Below are 16,542 nucleotides of genomic sequence, written 5' to 3' on the forward strand. Positions count from 1 at the left end.
TTTCTGCAATGTGTTATTAGTTGTTAGATTTATAGTCTATCTTTCTTCCAGATACTCAGGGTAGTATACTGAGCTCTCTGTCTTCCAATATCTATGTTCACCCCACAACAACTGTATGAAGTAGATAGCTATGGCATAAAGTAGATGCACTAAGAACCGGTTTGGTGTAGTGAGTAAGGCATCAGATGTAGCGATTAAGGCATCATCCTATCTAGAAACAGGGAGATCAGGAGTTCTAGTCCCACTTTAGGCACAAAGCTAGCTGGGTCACCTTGGGCCAGTCACTATCTCAGCCCTCTGGAGGAGGCAAGACAACATCAATTCTGAAAAACTTTGCCAAGAAAACTGCAGGGACCCAGTGCAAGCAGTCTCTGAGAACTGGACACAATTGAACTGATTTTTCTTTTTTTTTTTAAAAAAAGATCCCACTAAATCATTCTTTAAACCTCCATGAGAGAAATGAATGTGAAACTGAACCCCTCTCCTAATCCAAGAGCCACTGCATCACACTGACTCTCAGTTGTGTCTTAAGTGTTAAACAGGGAGCAAAAGAAGCCCAATGGAATGGGATTGGCTCAGCCAGTAGATGGCAAGAAAGCAATGCTTTTTTCCCCACTGCAGCACTGTCTCTGCGTGCCTTTATTTATTTGGTAAATTTATACCCAACGTTTCATTCAGGAGTGCAAGATGGCATACAAAATCTTCCCTTTCCCCATTTTCCCTCTAACAACAGTCCTATGAGGTAAATTGAGTTGACAAGAGATGAACCACTGAGAATTTTGGTGTTGACTATAGTCTGGAATGTGGGCCTCCTTGCTCCTAGTCCAGGGGTAGTCAACCTTGGCTCTTTTATGACTCGTGGACTTCAACTCCCAGAATTCCTGAGCCAGCACAGCTGGCTCAGGAATTCTGGGAGTTGAAGTCCACGAGTCATAAAAGAGCCAAGGTTGACTACCCCTGTACCTAGTCCAACATTTAACCCCCATATCAAGCTTGTTCACAATTCATGACACAACAAATGGGGTGTGTGTGAGTGTGTTTCCCCCTTGTCAAGGCAGAGTTCCTCTGCAGACCAATTGCTACTGCAAGTAAGAAGTCACCCCAACGGAATGTCTGCCTGACACCTACTTGCTCAGCGTTTGAGCCCCAGTAAGGCAGAAAGGAACAAAAAATGGCAATTCAAGAAGTTCAAAAAAGTTCCAGAAGGGAGTTCATCATCACGCGGTCTTGGATAGGAACGAGAGATCGAGGGCAACAACCGGGGCCTCGGTCCTGGGCAGGCAGGCCTCCGTGCGGACATCTTCGGGCAAGGGGTTCAGCGCCAGGGCTGCAGCCCTGGGAGGACCGCTCTTCTCTTGCGAATGCCTCCTTTCCATTCACGTGAAGACGGAGAGGGGCGTCGCTCTCGCCTCGCCCCCGCCCTGCGCCGGTTCGCTCGGCGAGAGCTTGGAGCCTTGCCCCGGGGCCCCCCTCCGCCTTTCCCCTGCCCATAAATAGCCCAGCAGCAGCGGGCGAAGCAGCAGAAGCGGTCAGGCGGACGGCGCGGCCAGCGGTTCCTCTTACCGTCGAGTGAGGCTTGCTCTCCTTCGCCATGTACTCCAACAGAATCGAGCTGCCCCGGAGAGGTCACTCCTTCGACTCCCTGAGCTCCAACTTGGATGAGAATCAGCTCAGCAATCTTTTATCTCCCCCGGTTCTGAATGGGGTAGGTCCTTCTTCTCCATTTGGGAAGAGGCTTTCCACTTCTCCTTTCTGGTTCTTTGGCCTTCTTGGACTTCTTTGGTAATAATAATAGTAAAGTTGGAAGGGACCTTGAAGGTCATCTAGTCCAACCCCCTGCTCAGGCAGGAAACCCTACACCATTTCGGACAAATGGCTGTCCAGTCTCTTCTTAAAAACTTCCAGTGTTGGAGCATTCACCGCTTCTGGAGGCAGGTTGTTCCACTGGTTAATTGTTCTAACTGTCAGGAAATTTCTCCTTAGTTCTAGGTTGCTTCTCTCCTTGATTAGTTTCCAGCCATTGCTTCTTGTCTTGCCTTCAGGCGCTTTGGAGAATAGCTTGACTCCCTCTTCTTTGTGGCAGCCCCTGAGATATTGGAACACTGCTATCATGTCCCCCCTCGTCCTTCTCTTCATTAAACTAGACATACCCAATTCCAGCAGCCGTTCCTTATATGCTTTAGCCTCCGGTCCCCTAATCATCTTGGTGTACTTGTGGTGTACTTGTCTTCCTCGGTTCTTTTCTTCCTTTTCTTCCCCCTTTTCCAAATAAGGGGTTGCTGGAACAAAACAAAACAAAAAACCAAACACTAAACCTTAGAGGTGCTTTGGAATGCCACAATTTAAAGAATTCCATACTCCCCCTTCCTTTGTAAGTGAACCTTTCCTATTTCCCACTGTTCCCCTGAATGTTTTGCACACCTGATGATTGCTGCTGTGTGGTGCATCTTCTGCATCTGTGCTTCAGGTGAGAAATGCATTTGGATTAGGTGAGCTTTTTTGGGGGGGGGCGGGGAAGAGGCGTTTAAGTTCTGTATCTGTCTATATTTGTTATGGGAGAGCAGGGTGCCTCCACACCAGAGTGGGTTCTTTGCAGAAACTCCTGCTGAAGTTGATTGTCTGGTCTAACCAAACAGGAGATTTGTGGGGACAAGGGGAAGAGGAGAGAGCCTCCCTTGTGAATTGGCAGATCTTATGATGGTTAAAAAACAACAATTTGGTGAGGACTGTTCAAAATTACTCAGATAAAGATCTGAATTGGGTGTGGAATCTGCTATTTCTGCTTTATAGCCTTGCAGTTCAAAAATGCACAATGCAATTAAACTTGACTGAAATAACTGGAGAATTGGCAGGCTTTTATTTAATCAAGCTCGTATCCAATTGCTTGTTTCCTAGCTTGGCTCTTGGGAAAAGTTGCATTCACTTTTTTTTGTCTTACATCCTTTGGTGGGAAAGAAACAATGAGACAGACCCAGTTCTGTCAATTCTGCATGAATTCTAGATACCGGAATAAGTTGAGATTTCCTATCCAAATGCCCTTTGGGATGGGATCGATTGACATAAACTATAGGAAAAAGGACATTGGATACTGCCAACAGGCTATTTAACCTAGTGCTCTTTTCTGAAGTGGCCACCCAGAAGCCAACAGCCAAACAGAAAAGTAGGCTATCCACTTGGCGTTCTTTGCTCTATGTTGCGGTAGCCATTCTATGCATCGAGATAAAAAAGTGCATTTGTGTTTGTCCTCTTGTATCATTTGTTTATAGCAGTCCAGTAAATCAGAAAAGGTTCTTTGCATAGTGATTCATGAACATGCTCATGTTGTAGTAGACTGTTTTAAAAAAGACTGCTGAGTGTAGTCTTTAATTTAGATTTCATATATTCCTTGGCTACATATTTGGCACCTTTCTCTTTTTCTGGCAGTACACATTTCTGCTACTCTTGTTCATATTTTATTGATACTAAATGCTAAATAGCGTACACTATTTAACTAACCCAAGACATTCTAGATTGGCTCACCTACCTCTTTTCTGTGTATCAAATATGAGCATCAATGCATATTAACTGTCAACAAGTGGTAATAATAAGTTCCAGCTTGGAAAATGAAGGCTGCATTTTTGGTAGTCAAGATTTCGATTCCTAGAGCTTTCTATCTACAATGGTGCCTTTTTCTAAATGGTATATGCATCAAGGTTCACTACTACAGCATTTTCCTGGTGAGCTAGCTTTAGCCCATGGAACTTCAATTCCTGATTTATCGTATGTCTTATGTTTTTCTACTTTTGTGATTTAAAGATGTACACTCTAAAAAAAAAACCAGATTTTTTTTTTAGCTGCAATTAAAACTTATTCTAAGCATTCTTTGAAACTCACACATAGAACATATAATGCCAGTATTGATCTTAATTAAAGTAAAAAGTAAATGGAATAAAGCATGGCTGGCTGGGGAATTCTGGAAGCTGAAGTCCATCCATTGGAAAGTTGTAAATGTTAAGAAACACTGCTCTATGACCTGCATTTCTAAGTAACAAAGTTGAAGAATTGCAGTGTAGCACTGGTAGAATTGGGCAAAAGCTTCGAGAGATTATAGTTTTCTCACAATAAGTGTATATGGCTGGTAATACTTGATAGGCACCTCTGTTTGAAAAATGCCGTGAATTCAGTGAGAAACTGAAAAGCTCAGCATAACACAGATTTATATAAATGAATGGCCAGCCACAAAATATTTTTTTCCCAGTGGTGTAGAAAAATTATAAAATTTAAGTCAGTCAGTAAAAAAAGTGTCAGTTTTCCATGCCTAAAAATTCAGCAACTAAAATCTAGTTACTACATTTTCCTTCCCCTCCCCCAATTTCTCTTTCTGTTGAGAGGAATTATTTAGATGATAAGTTTGAGAGAATGCATTCTCTTATAATCTGTGATGGGGGCTTTGTGGTTGACAAGTGAGATAACAATTCTTCAAACAAATAACTTCAGATATTGCATTCATTATCTTTTTTCGGCACTCACGATCAAGTGACAAAATGCTTCTAGCAATTTTGGAACTGTATCTTTCCTTGGGATTATAAAAGAATTAGGAAACAGATGATATGACAGAGGCCTGGATGAAGAAAGCAAGGAAAGGAGGGACATAGATAGAAGTGCCTTAGTGCTAAAGGGCCGATGACAGAGAATAAAAAGAGTGAAGATACCATACAGGAAGCTTTGACTTGTGCATAAGGAAATCTCTTCTGGGCTTCCCCCTGGCCTTGAATGTGTCACTCAGCCTCCCCAGTTGGTGTGCTATCCAAATGAACTTCACATAACTTGGTTCTTCCCTAAGGTGTCATAGTTATTGGTCATAGTGACTGAAAAATAATGGAATTTCTACTGGAGGCACAACTCTCAAGTTGGATGAACTATTAGAAAGAATTCCAACTCTTTCTTTTTAGCAAATATGTTGCTGGGAATTGATGGTGATGAAGTTTGAAGATTTTCTTGTGAGAACTTAATCTGCTTTCTTTGGTACTAGATTTTATAAACTGTTTTGCATCAAACTGGTTGCTTTTACAGAACAGCAATTAAAAGAGTTGTGTATAAAACAGGTGAATAGAAAATCAATACTGATATTGGAGGCAAAATGTTAAAGAGCTTAATTTATAAAGTCAACGGTTTTGTTGATTTTTAAAGTGGCTTAGATTGCTAGGGTGTTTTTTTTTTCTAGTTAGATCCTCCCCTTCCTGCTTCCATATATAGTATTTAGAAGAGTGTAAGGTAGAAAAACCTTAAAAACTTGGCATTCATGAAGTAAAAAAAATATAAATCAGAGTACATAACAAAACAACCAAAATCATCCCTAATAGTCTCATCAATCAGAAAATGAAATAAACTCATTGAAGGTATAGTTTGAAGTCATTTTGATAATCTTAATAGTTAATGAGAGTACAGGAGATTCCCTGGAGAAATTTCATTTTCTTAGGAATGGTCTACACCAGTGATGGCGAACCTTTTAGAGACTGAGTGCCCAAACGGCAACCCAAAACTCACTTATGCATCGTTGAGTGTCGGGTGGGTGTGGCCAATTGGCTGGGCATGGCCCATTGGCTGGGCGTGGCCCATTGGCTGGGCGTGGCCCATTGGCTGGGCGTGGCCCATTGGCTGGGCGTGGCTGCAGTAGTAACGGCAGACTGGGTGGGACTAAAAAGTTCAATCAATCAATTCCAACTTTGCAAGATCTTTTTTTTCCCCGCGAAAAGTTGAAATTGACTGAGTGAACCTTTTTTTTTTTTGCACATGGTGGCAGAGGCCTAAAGCAAAAAGATTTTATAAAACCCAGCTGTAGGCCTAGGACTGGGGCTCTGGCATAGGTTCACCACCACTGGTCTACACTTTCTTCAGGCATTTTATTTCAAGCTGTAGAGGTTTCTTCAAGAAGCACTGTGGAGAATTAACATTATTCAAGTTATTGTGTGGTTTAGGTTATTTTGGCAAGAGATTGTGCATTTTTAATGATTTGGAATTAAAAGTTATATATGGACAGCTGGTTTTAAACAAACAGAAATACTTGACTTGAATTAGGGAAAAGATTAGACAACTGTTACCATTATCTTATCTTATAAATTAATAATACTTACATTTAGCTTTCCATCACAATTGCCTTGTAATATTTTTTTTGTTTTTGTTTTTAGAAAAGTGATCTAAATATGTGGAAAATAATTCAAATAATTGAATTAGAGTGAGAAGGAACACCTCTACCAAAGGGACCTTGCATTGCACCAGGAAGCAAAACTAAACTCAAAGAAAGATTAATAGATTTATGCTGACAGAGTGGACTTTTTCATCTATTTATTTATTTTATTGATCAAATTTCTACACTGCCCATCACACTTGTGTACTTCTGGGTGGTGTCTCTCTTCTCACAACGACAGTCTTTAATAATTGCTGGGTCTTGTTTGCTAGTTTATCTTTCAAAATTATTGACGTAAAAAGTAAAATTTCCTTAAGAGAGCTAGGTTCCTGGTGTCCACATAGACACATCTATGGAATTTCCTCAGCAACACTATGAAACCCCCACTGAAGAAGAAATAATAAATAAAATCTTATCCTGCGCTGAAATGGACAGGTTAACTCTAGAGATTAAAAATAAAACTGAAACGGAGTATTATGAAATTTGGAAAAATTTGTACGATTGGTTAGAGATAAAGAGGATCGCTGAGATGATTATCGATTGATTAGTTGATATGGTAAGGACTTCTTATTAACACCTATATTAGAACACAACTGAAAGATATGTAAATACAACGTTGACGACTGAAAGATGGTTTACCAAAAAATGTAGAGATGTTATATGTACAGTTGGTTATACTCTGTCCTGTTATAGAATGTATTTTAAGTTTCTGTTTTTCTTTCTGCAACATAAGCAGTGTTGTAGCCAGGGAAGTTGAATCATGTCCACTTCTGTTTTTAAATGTACATTTAATAAAATTTGAAAAAAAAGAAAAAAAGAAAGTGGTTTGCTGTTGCCATCTTCTCTGATTTATTCTTTTGACTTCACAGTTTAGCCTATACCTTTAGATTTCCTGGGGGGGTCTCCCCTCCAAAAGAATTAACCAGATCCAATCCAGCTTGGGTTTCCTGAGATCAGCTAAAGTCACCTCAGGAAGTTTTAATCCTGCAGAATCATATGCGAATTTATGCTTACTGAAATCTATAATAATAATAATAATAATAATAATAATAATAATAATAATAATAATAATAATAATAATAATAATAATAATAATAATAATAATAAAGTTGGAAGGGACCTTGAAGGTCATCTAGTCCAACCCCCTGCTCAGGCAGGAAACCCTATACCATTTCGGTCAAATGGCTGTCCAGTCTCTTCTTAAAGACTTCCAGTGTTGGAGCATTCACCGCTTCTGGAGGCAGGTTGTTCCACTGGTTAATTGTTCTCACTGTCAGTTTCTCCTTAGTTCTAGATTGCTTCTCTCCTTGATCAGTTTCCACCCGTTGCTTCTTGTCCTGCCTCCAGGCGCTTTGGAAAATAGCTTGACTCCCTCTTCTTTATGGCAGCCCCTGAGATATTGGAACACTGGTATCATGTCCCCCCTCGTCCTTCTCTTCATTAAACTAGACATACCCAATTCCAGCAGCCGTTCCTTATATGCTTTAGCCTCCAGTCCCCTACTCATCTTTGTTGCTCTTCTCTGTACTCTTTCTAGAGTCTCAACATCTTTTTTACATCATGGTGACCAAAACTGGATGCAGTATTCCAAGTGTGGCCTTACCAAGGCATTGAAAAGTGGTATTAACATTTCACGTGATCTTGATTCTATCCCTCTGTTAATGCAGCCTAGCACTGTGTTGGCCTTTTTGGCAGCTGCAGCACACTGCTGGCTCATATTTAGGTGATTGTCCACTAGGACTCTGAGGTCCCTCTCACATCTAAATTAATCATCTAGATTAATTTATGTGTTATGTTTTGCATATTCAATTTTTTTTAAATTCCAAAAACAGAATTATGTATAATTGGTTTGAAATATTAAACAAAAAGTGCAAAATTTTAAAATTGTTTAAAACTTTTAAAATTGTTTAAAAATTTTACTATAGGCAGCTATGATGTTCCTTGAAGCAAGTATGAAATGCACCTGTGCATCTGTTATTGCTTTGGTGTATCTGTGAGATTACTTCAAAATACTGTCAGTTCAAAAGCAGGGACAAATCATAACTGCCCTTAATTGAATGAGGCATGCTCCAAGGAAATTCAGAGAGACAATTTATAAATTGTGAGGCTCTTTGAGATCTGTCTAAACCAAAAGTAATTCTTTTCCAAGAAAAATTCTCAGCCCTAAACCTTAGCAAGATTTATTGAAAAGAAAAAAAACATGGCTACAAGAATTATGGCCATTGGACTATTTTCCATCTTAAAAAAATTTGACAGATATAATTGGATTCAACCAATGGGAAATACTTTTCCTTGAAATAATAGAGCATTGCACAAATTTGATGTCATTCTAAGTAATAAAAAATAGACCTGACTTACTTAACACTGATGGCTACAAAATTTTATTTTAGATCTTCAAACCAAACTATATTACAAATGAAGACAATAAAGAGAACGAGACCAATTCATCTGAACGGAGTAGAGCTGCTATTATTTTCTCATTAAAGAATGAAGTTGGAGGACTTGTCAAAGCTCTAAAACTCTTTCAGGTAAGCTGTTTCCCTTATTTACACTTGAATGAATAAATATATTGTGTGGGCATTTCCAGTAGATCGGAACAACCTTGAGAATGCCATAATGCACTCTCCATTTTGCTTTGTTCCTTAAATATTCCAGCTGGTTTAATACCATTCCATATCATAAACAGCCTGCTTAATGATGAATGAGATACCAGAGTCTTATCTAAAGGGCTAGTCCACAAGAATTTCCTAAAAATTTGAGCAATGGAGAACAGAATAAAAAACTGTGTTTATTTCAATCTTATTGGAAAAATGGTACAGCAGAACAACTCTACCAAAAGATTCCATAGTCTCCTTATATAATGTTTCACACCACCAGCTGATCACACAAAACATTCTGAAATCCTCTGATGTAGAACACAAAAAAAGATATTATACCAGGAATCCAAACCTGACTCAAGGATGGAAAACAGGGAAATAACTTTTATAGAAATGATCCTAGGGTGGGGGTTTTTTTGGTCACAGTTCAGTTTCCTGCATTTTCTGCTATAATTTTCAATGGGAGCAGAATCTGCCAGTGTAAAATGGAAAACTGATCCACTGTAAACATGGATGTCCACAGACTTCTGCTATTGTTAAAATAATGAACGCAGCATAGTGCCATAAAGTGATGTCATTAAATAGGTACACAGAGGCACAACTTGCATCAGGATAGCACAATACTTCTTTCATTGGACAGACTGGTTTGACACCTGCCCCCCCATCTCATCACTGCCTGTGGCTATATAAAACTAAAATTTTGTATTTTGTACAGATCAGTTGTAAAACTATTTTCTTGTACATGAGTTACTACCTCTTTCACCATTTTACTTCTACATGGAATATAGACTGGATGTTTATTCTTCTAATTGGAAATAAATCACAGCTCCTTGTTGCATAGTTCAAACATAAAGCAATGACTTTTTAAAAGATATATAATTAGTAAATTCAAGCAGATTAAATCTAGCTTGGGTCACAGCTTTTCCAAAAAAATAGAAGCGGTATTTCTCTTTCTGGGTTTGATTGTGCTGAAGAGGAGGAGAAAGGAGATAGATAGGGTGCAAGGATGTATTTGTTATGACTTAGTCATATAGTGGGAATTATTTTTAAAAAAAATTACATATGAAGTATGAGGAATAGGAGGCTGAACATGAGTATATTTAATATAAATAGTATTTACTATAAATTGAAATTCATTATGAATTAATTCAAAGAACAAATCTATTGGTGTAAAGTTTGACTAAATGAATGTTAAAGAAAGACTGTATACCCTAGATGCTATTCATGATCCAACTACAATGGTCTTATTGTTCAGGAAAAACACGTGAATTTGGTGCACATTGAATCTCGAAAATCCAGAAGGCGAAATTCAGAATTTGAGATCTTTATTGACTGTGATAGCAACAGGGAACAGCTAGATGAAGTCTTCCATCTCCTGAAATCTCATGTGAATTTTGTGACGGTGAACCCAATCAACAACCTACAGGAAGATGGTAAGGAGGAGGAAAAGAAGAAAGTGATTTATTAAAATTGCACATGTATTATAAAGACATCATGCTATTCCAAGGCTTACTGAACGAAATTTAAAAATGCAGTTGATTTTGTCTCTCTGTTTTAAGCTTTCACTGATAAATAATAAATAAATTCAATAAAAGTAAGCTTTTCTGCAACTTGAACTCATTATTCAGAGTTCCGCCTTCTGGGACAATGAAGGACAATTCTTGACTAGCAATTCTGTTAGTAAATAATGATTTGTTAACTCTGAAATAGATATATTTTTATTTTAAGCATTTCTGCCCTCCATTTCATTTCAAAAAATTTTCAAGAGCATTTTAATATTGGCGTCTTTTTGCATATGCCCATGTTTGACTTTGGTGAGTACTGCAGTTTTGATGCTAATTCAATGCAAGCATCTCCCCTTATTTTTAATATAGCTATCCTGTTTCATTGTAAGTACCACAGCAGGAAGCGCTTAGTGTTGTGCATATATATGATAAGAAGTAGTTGTCTTCACTTTTGCCATTTACTTCTTAACAGCTAGATTTCACTTTGAACTGTCCTGAGGCTAGTTTCCTTTTCCCAACCAGCCTATTTTTTATTAATAACTGTGTACTTTCTCCATTCCCTAGACATGGAAAATATACCCTGGTTCCCTAAGAAGATCTCAGATTTGGATAAATGTGCAAACCGCGTTCTGATGTATGGATCAGATCTAGATGCAGACCATCCAGTGAGTAATGGCCTTTGCCTACGTGTATTTTGGTTCTTTTCTGAAGAAAAGGTGCTTGAATCATTGGTAATCTAACTCCCAAGCTTGAATAATTTTTTTTTCTGATTTCCATTCCATTTCCAAATTTTATTTTACATATTAAACATGCTAAAATATGTAGAATTTAGATAAAGCTGGGAACTCTGAAGCTGTGTGAGATTCAGGGAAAACGAGTGGGTGGGTGGGGGGAGAAGAGTCATACATGTTTATCTTTTTGATGCCATGCAAAAGGCTTCGTGTGCTTCCGTTTCCTCAAATGTGCGCTTGCAAGTACTAAAAAATGCTTGCTTGGTGATGGTTGAAATGCCTCAAAAGAAGATGTTGAATTGAGAGATAAATGCCAGAAAGTTGTACCACTCATGGCTGAAGTTGGTGGCTCTGGTGGACTTTGGGGCATGGTCCACATTATTGACCCAGTTGTTTCCTCTTGGCAGTTACTATTTATTTATTTCAAGTGATGTGTGTGCAATATGTTGGGATATGAGGTCTATATAATATTGTATTGGACAGCTTGTCCTGCTATTAATTGCAGGAATGTATGTAAATCAGTCTTCCCCACTCTGATGCTCTCTAGATGTATAGGACTACAAGTCCCATCATATCCAGGCAGCATGATCAAAGGCTGAGTAGCTATGGGGGGGTGGGGGTGGAATTGTAGTGTCATATAGAAGGTACCAGATTGAAGACTGAAGTAAATAAGTATATAAAAAAGAGAACGAGAATAGGTTTCTGGTTTGCCTATATTTACCTCATAAAATGTTCCCAAATGTTCTTTCTCTGGCTCCTGTCCAGCTGATTAATAGAACAAAGCCATTTTAATCTTAATAACGAGGATATTATTATTTGCCTTTGCACTAGGGTTTCAAAGACAATGTTTATCGCAAGAGACGGAAGTATTTTGCTGACTTGGCTATGAATTACAAACAGTAAGTATCAGTGTGTATTAAATGCTATTGCTTCTACTGCTATTAAAACAACTGACAGATAAAGACATTTAGAAATATCTACTGAAAGGACTTTCCACAAAACAGAAAGTATAGTCAGCTTTCCTTGATGTTCCAAAACCCACACTAGATTAGAACAAAGTAAAATTAAGGGGCCCTCTAAAGTTAATTAGTTGGGCTTCTAGATCTCACCAAAGTGATTTTATTTTCATGGGGAAAATAAAAGTTAAACTTGAAAAAGGGGGGAAATTGAAAAAAGTTCATAAGGGGAAAAAGATGTAATTGTTTATGTTTATAACTTTGCGTTACAAATCACAACCCAAGGAAAAACTTTACAAAAACACTTATGCTAGTAAAAAATATCTAAAATCAAATTGTGTATTTGAAACTCTTCTCAGCCTTCACTGCATGTTTTAATGCTTCTGGATAAGTCTTGATTCATTTTCTGGATTTGCTAGTTGATAAAGCAGGATTGCATTCTATGAGATTGAAGAAGGTGCTACAGAGCACATGGGAACATTTATATCAGCTTTTTAAGGACACATTTGGCTGAAAGCAACTGGAACAGGTGCTTGTACAATCCCTGGTCCCCCTTTCCTCTTTGAATGTAACTCAATGTCCAGCTGCAGTAATATATACCAGATTTGTAAAAGCTCAGCTTCCATTTTCCAATTGGCTCAAACTAATTTGCAACCAATGGCCAGTTTGCAGAATAATAGAAAAGATGCCATTATGCAAAATACCCATTGTTTTTCATATTTGACAAATGTTAATGAACTGTACATTATTTTTTAAAATTCTTTCTGCAGTGGTGACCCAATTCCCAAAGTCAAATTCACAGAGGAGGAAATCAAGACTTGGGGTACTGTATTTCGGGAACTCAATAAACTGTATCCAACTCACGCGTGCAGAGAGTATCTGAAAAATCTGCCTTTGCTTTCAAAATACTGTGGCTATCGAGAAGACAACATACCTCAGTTAGAAGATGTGTCCCTTTTTCTTAAAGGTAAGGATCAGACGCCTGTTCAGTGTTGAGCTCTTGCTGAAGCAGAGGTTCCATTACAGAAAGGGTGCAGCAAGCTCTTTCTCCACTAAGGACCACATTTATTTGGAAAGTAATCTGTTGGTCTGCTTTGGCAACAGTTCTTCATACTATGTCTAGATTGCAGTAGGTTTCTGTTTGATGTCTTGCATTTACCTTGACTGAAGAGGCAATGAGGCTGTTTGTTGAGGTAAAGTTGAAGCCTTTTACCCTGATAAGGTGCTTCATATCTCTTAGGAGCCTCCTTCAGTGCCTGTAAAAAGACCCATCCCAACCCAACCCAACCCAGGAAGTGCTAGATAGGTGGTGTTTTGAAGAACACAGAAGTGGGAGAATCACCCACTGCTTTGGAAACTGAATCAAGGGGATGTTTCTCTTGAGCTAAGCACCTTAACAATAATGGTATTAAAGGTTCTGCGGAGGATACTACTACTACTACTACTACTACTACTACTACTACTACTACTACTACTACTAATAATAATAATAATAATAATAATAATAATAATAATAATAAGGTTGGAAGGGACCTTGGAGGTCATCTAGTCCAACCCCCTGCTCAGGGAGGAAATACCTATACCATTTCAGACAAATGGCTGTCCAGTCTCTTCTTAAAATCTTCCACTGTTGGAGCATTCACCGCTTCTGGAGGCAGGTTGTTCCATGTGCCATGTGCATTGGGTAAGATGAATGCTGAAAAGCATCTGGAATTCATTAACCAAAAGGCAATGATTAGGACAGTAACTGCTATGCAGTGTCACTCCAGTATCAAATGGCATTGCCTGTCAAGTTGCTTTTAAGAGTAAATTGTTAATAGTCTAAATATATCAAGGCCGTCCTGTCTTGTTATGAACCTGTCTGTTGATAAATAACTGCAGCACAAGTCCATTTGAGGATTCTATCCCATAGAGCAGGGATCCTCAACCTTGGCAACTTTAAGACTTGTGGACTTCAACTCCCAGAATTCTGGGAATTGAAGTCCGCAAGTCTTAAAGTTGCCAAGGTTGAGGACCCCTGCCATAGAGAGCACGATTTGATGTGTACAGTGTATGTGTACAGGCTATTTTCTGTATCAGTTCTAATCTGGGACATCCACTTTCTGCTGCAGTATATTGTATGATTGACCCCTTCTGTTTTGGAAAGGGTGTTTTTAACTTTTTATCAAAATATGAGGTTTGGGATATTTATTTATAGTAACATTTCTGTGTAGCCTAATGTCAAAATAACTCAAGGTGGCATATCCATGCTTTGATGTTTTATCATATTATTAGCAGTGCTTTTGTTTTGGGCACACCTCAACTTCTCCAGCTTCTTGCCGAGACATACATTCCTATAATCCCAACTGGGCCTATTTACTAAATCTGTTACAGATGATTGCTATCACCAGTTCCCCCCTGTTGTGATATTTTGATGTCAAATTCATTTTTAAGATTGTATTGAGAAATATATAAAAGCCACTTATGAACTACTCCTTGGTTTTGCAGAACGCACTGGATTTACCATCCGCCCTGTTGCCGGGTACCTGTCGCCCAGGGATTTCTTGGCAGGTTTAGCGTTCAGAGTATTTCACTGCACTCAGTATGTTCGGCACAGTTCAGATCCTCTTTATACACCAGAACCGTAAGTGGGGATTGTAACACACTGATTCTGATTATGTATCAGCCCTTAATGGTAGATCAGGCCACCAAATAGGCACTGCAAAAAATACTAGCATCTTGAAAGCCTGACAGAATTTCTCTCCCCCCTTCCCGCAAGTAATACCAAAGAGAGTCAAGGTGATGCAATCTTGAGTTTCTTTCCCATGCTAAAAAAGATTATTGTGGATTAATCTCTTTACTAATGGTTGTCCCCTATTTTCTTCAAGGCCACCTCTCTACATTATAATAAGCTTCTTCAAGTCTATTCAGTTTGGAACCTAATAATCAGTGCTACAGATTATTATTTTTTAATATTATTATGTTGCAAATCCTTGTACTGGATTACGTCTAGCTGAGACATCTGCTGCTGGGACAGATTTCTTTCTTTAGAATAGTCTTGGGAGAGGGAAGACAGCAAAACTGAACGTTAATTTTTTGGACAAACTATTATTATGCTAAATAGAGTAGAGTAGAATGGAATAGAATAGAATAGAATAGAATAGAATAGAATAGAATAGAATAGAATAGAATAGAATAGAATAGAATAGAAGCTGGAAGGGACCCTGGAGGTCTTCTAGTCCAGCCCCCTGCTTAAGCAAGAGAACCCATACCATTTCAGACAAGTGACTGTCTCTAGCCTTTTCTTAAAATTCTCCAGTGATGGAGTGCCCACGATTTCTGAAGGCAAGCTGTTCCACTAGTTAATTGTGCTCACAGTTAGGAAGTTTCTCCTTAATTCCAGGTTGCTTCTCTCTTTGGTCAGTTTCCAACCATTGTTTCTTGTCCTGCCCTCTGGTGCTTTGGAGAATAATTTGACCCCCTCTTCTTTGTGGCATCCCCTCAAATACTGGAATACTGCTATCATGTCACCCCTGTTTCTCCTTTTCTTTAGACTAGCCAAACCCAAGTACTGCAGCCCTTCTTCATATGTTTTAGTCTCCAGGCCTTTGATCATTTTAGTTGCTCTTCTCTGACCTTTTTCCAAGTCTCAACATCTTTTTTGTAGTATGGTGACCAAAATTGGTTGCAGTATTCCAGGTGTAGTCTTACTAGGGTTTTATAAAGGAGTACTAATACTTCGCGTGATTTTGATTCTATGCCTCTGTTTATACAACCCAGGATTGTATTAACTTTTTTGGCTGCTGCTGCACACTGCTGGCTCATAGTCAAGTGGTCGTCCACTAGGACTCCAAGGTCCCTCTCACAGTTACTGTTTTTGAGCCAACTATGTTAATATGAGATGGTTTACAGCCAGCAATTGCAAAATATTGCAATTGCAAGTTGTAGTATCACCTTGTTTTCTCTGTTTTTCAGGGATACTTGTCATGAACTTTTGGGCCATGTCCCTCTTCTGGCTGAGCCCAGTTTTGCTCAGTTCTCACAGGAAATTGGATTGGTATCACTTGGAGCCTCAGATGAAGCTGTTCAAAAGCTGGCCACTGTAAGTAGAAAATCCTGCCCAGTGCAATGTGTTCCAGTTGTATGGCAGGGTTTCTATCCATGTATCCCTCTTAGCTATCTCAGACATTTAAAAAGGGGGTATCTTTTTAGCAGAACAAAGTTGGAACATGGCCAATCCTGGTTATTTGGCTAGAGTTGGTCATTTGCCTCCAGCTCACTGGAGTGTTTATTCCAGGGTCATGGCAGATGGGCTTATGTACTGAGTGTGAATCAACCAAATTAATCTTCTAAAAGTACCACTGATTTCAGCAGGCTTAACTCTAGCTTTTCTGGACTGCTGGCTTTAGCTCAGGAGTAACTGTGATGGGGTGGAGAGGAGAAAAAAGTTAAGATGGCAGACAATCCTGTGATTGAAGCCCTGACCCACTGCATATATGCATTGAAGCGGTGATACTCCACCATCTTGGCCTTTTGCCCCCAATCCCCTATCCCTGGATACCATTGCTTGTTTTCTGTAAAGAAACTGAAAATGAATCTGGCTTAGGA

General features: G+C 38.9%; 1 protein-coding gene across 3 annotated transcripts in view; it reads left to right on the plus strand.

Annotated features, from left to right (window-relative positions):
• Positions 1 to 1,591: 1,591 nt before the first annotated feature.
• Positions 1,592 to 16,542, plus strand: part of TPH1 (tryptophan hydroxylase 1) — a 19,473-nt gene continuing 4,522 nt past the window's right edge. The window contains exons 1-8 of one of the 3 annotated variants that reach the window (XM_029286145.1): positions 1,592 to 1,709; positions 8,588 to 8,694; positions 10,019 to 10,196; positions 10,833 to 10,933; positions 11,831 to 11,898; positions 12,726 to 12,922; positions 14,443 to 14,578; positions 15,910 to 16,036. In XM_029286145.1, coding sequence (XP_029141978.1) covers positions 1,592 to 1,709; positions 8,588 to 8,694; positions 10,019 to 10,196; positions 10,833 to 10,933; positions 11,831 to 11,898; positions 12,726 to 12,922; positions 14,443 to 14,578; positions 15,910 to 16,036 — 1,032 coding nt within the window. Of the gene's footprint in view, positions 1,710 to 8,556; positions 8,695 to 10,018; positions 10,197 to 10,832; positions 10,934 to 11,830; positions 11,899 to 12,725; positions 12,923 to 14,442; positions 14,579 to 15,909; positions 16,037 to 16,542 lie in introns of all 3 variants that reach the window. The other 2 variants (XM_029286144.1, XM_015826149.1) reach the window with 2 other exon arrangements.

The sequence above is a fragment of the Protobothrops mucrosquamatus genome, unplaced genomic scaffold, assembly GCF_001527695.2.
Source record: "Protobothrops mucrosquamatus isolate PMUCROS unplaced genomic scaffold, P.Mucros_1.0 scaffold2979, whole genome shotgun sequence".
Lineage (NCBI taxonomy): Eukaryota > Metazoa > Chordata > Lepidosauria > Squamata > Viperidae > Protobothrops > Protobothrops mucrosquamatus.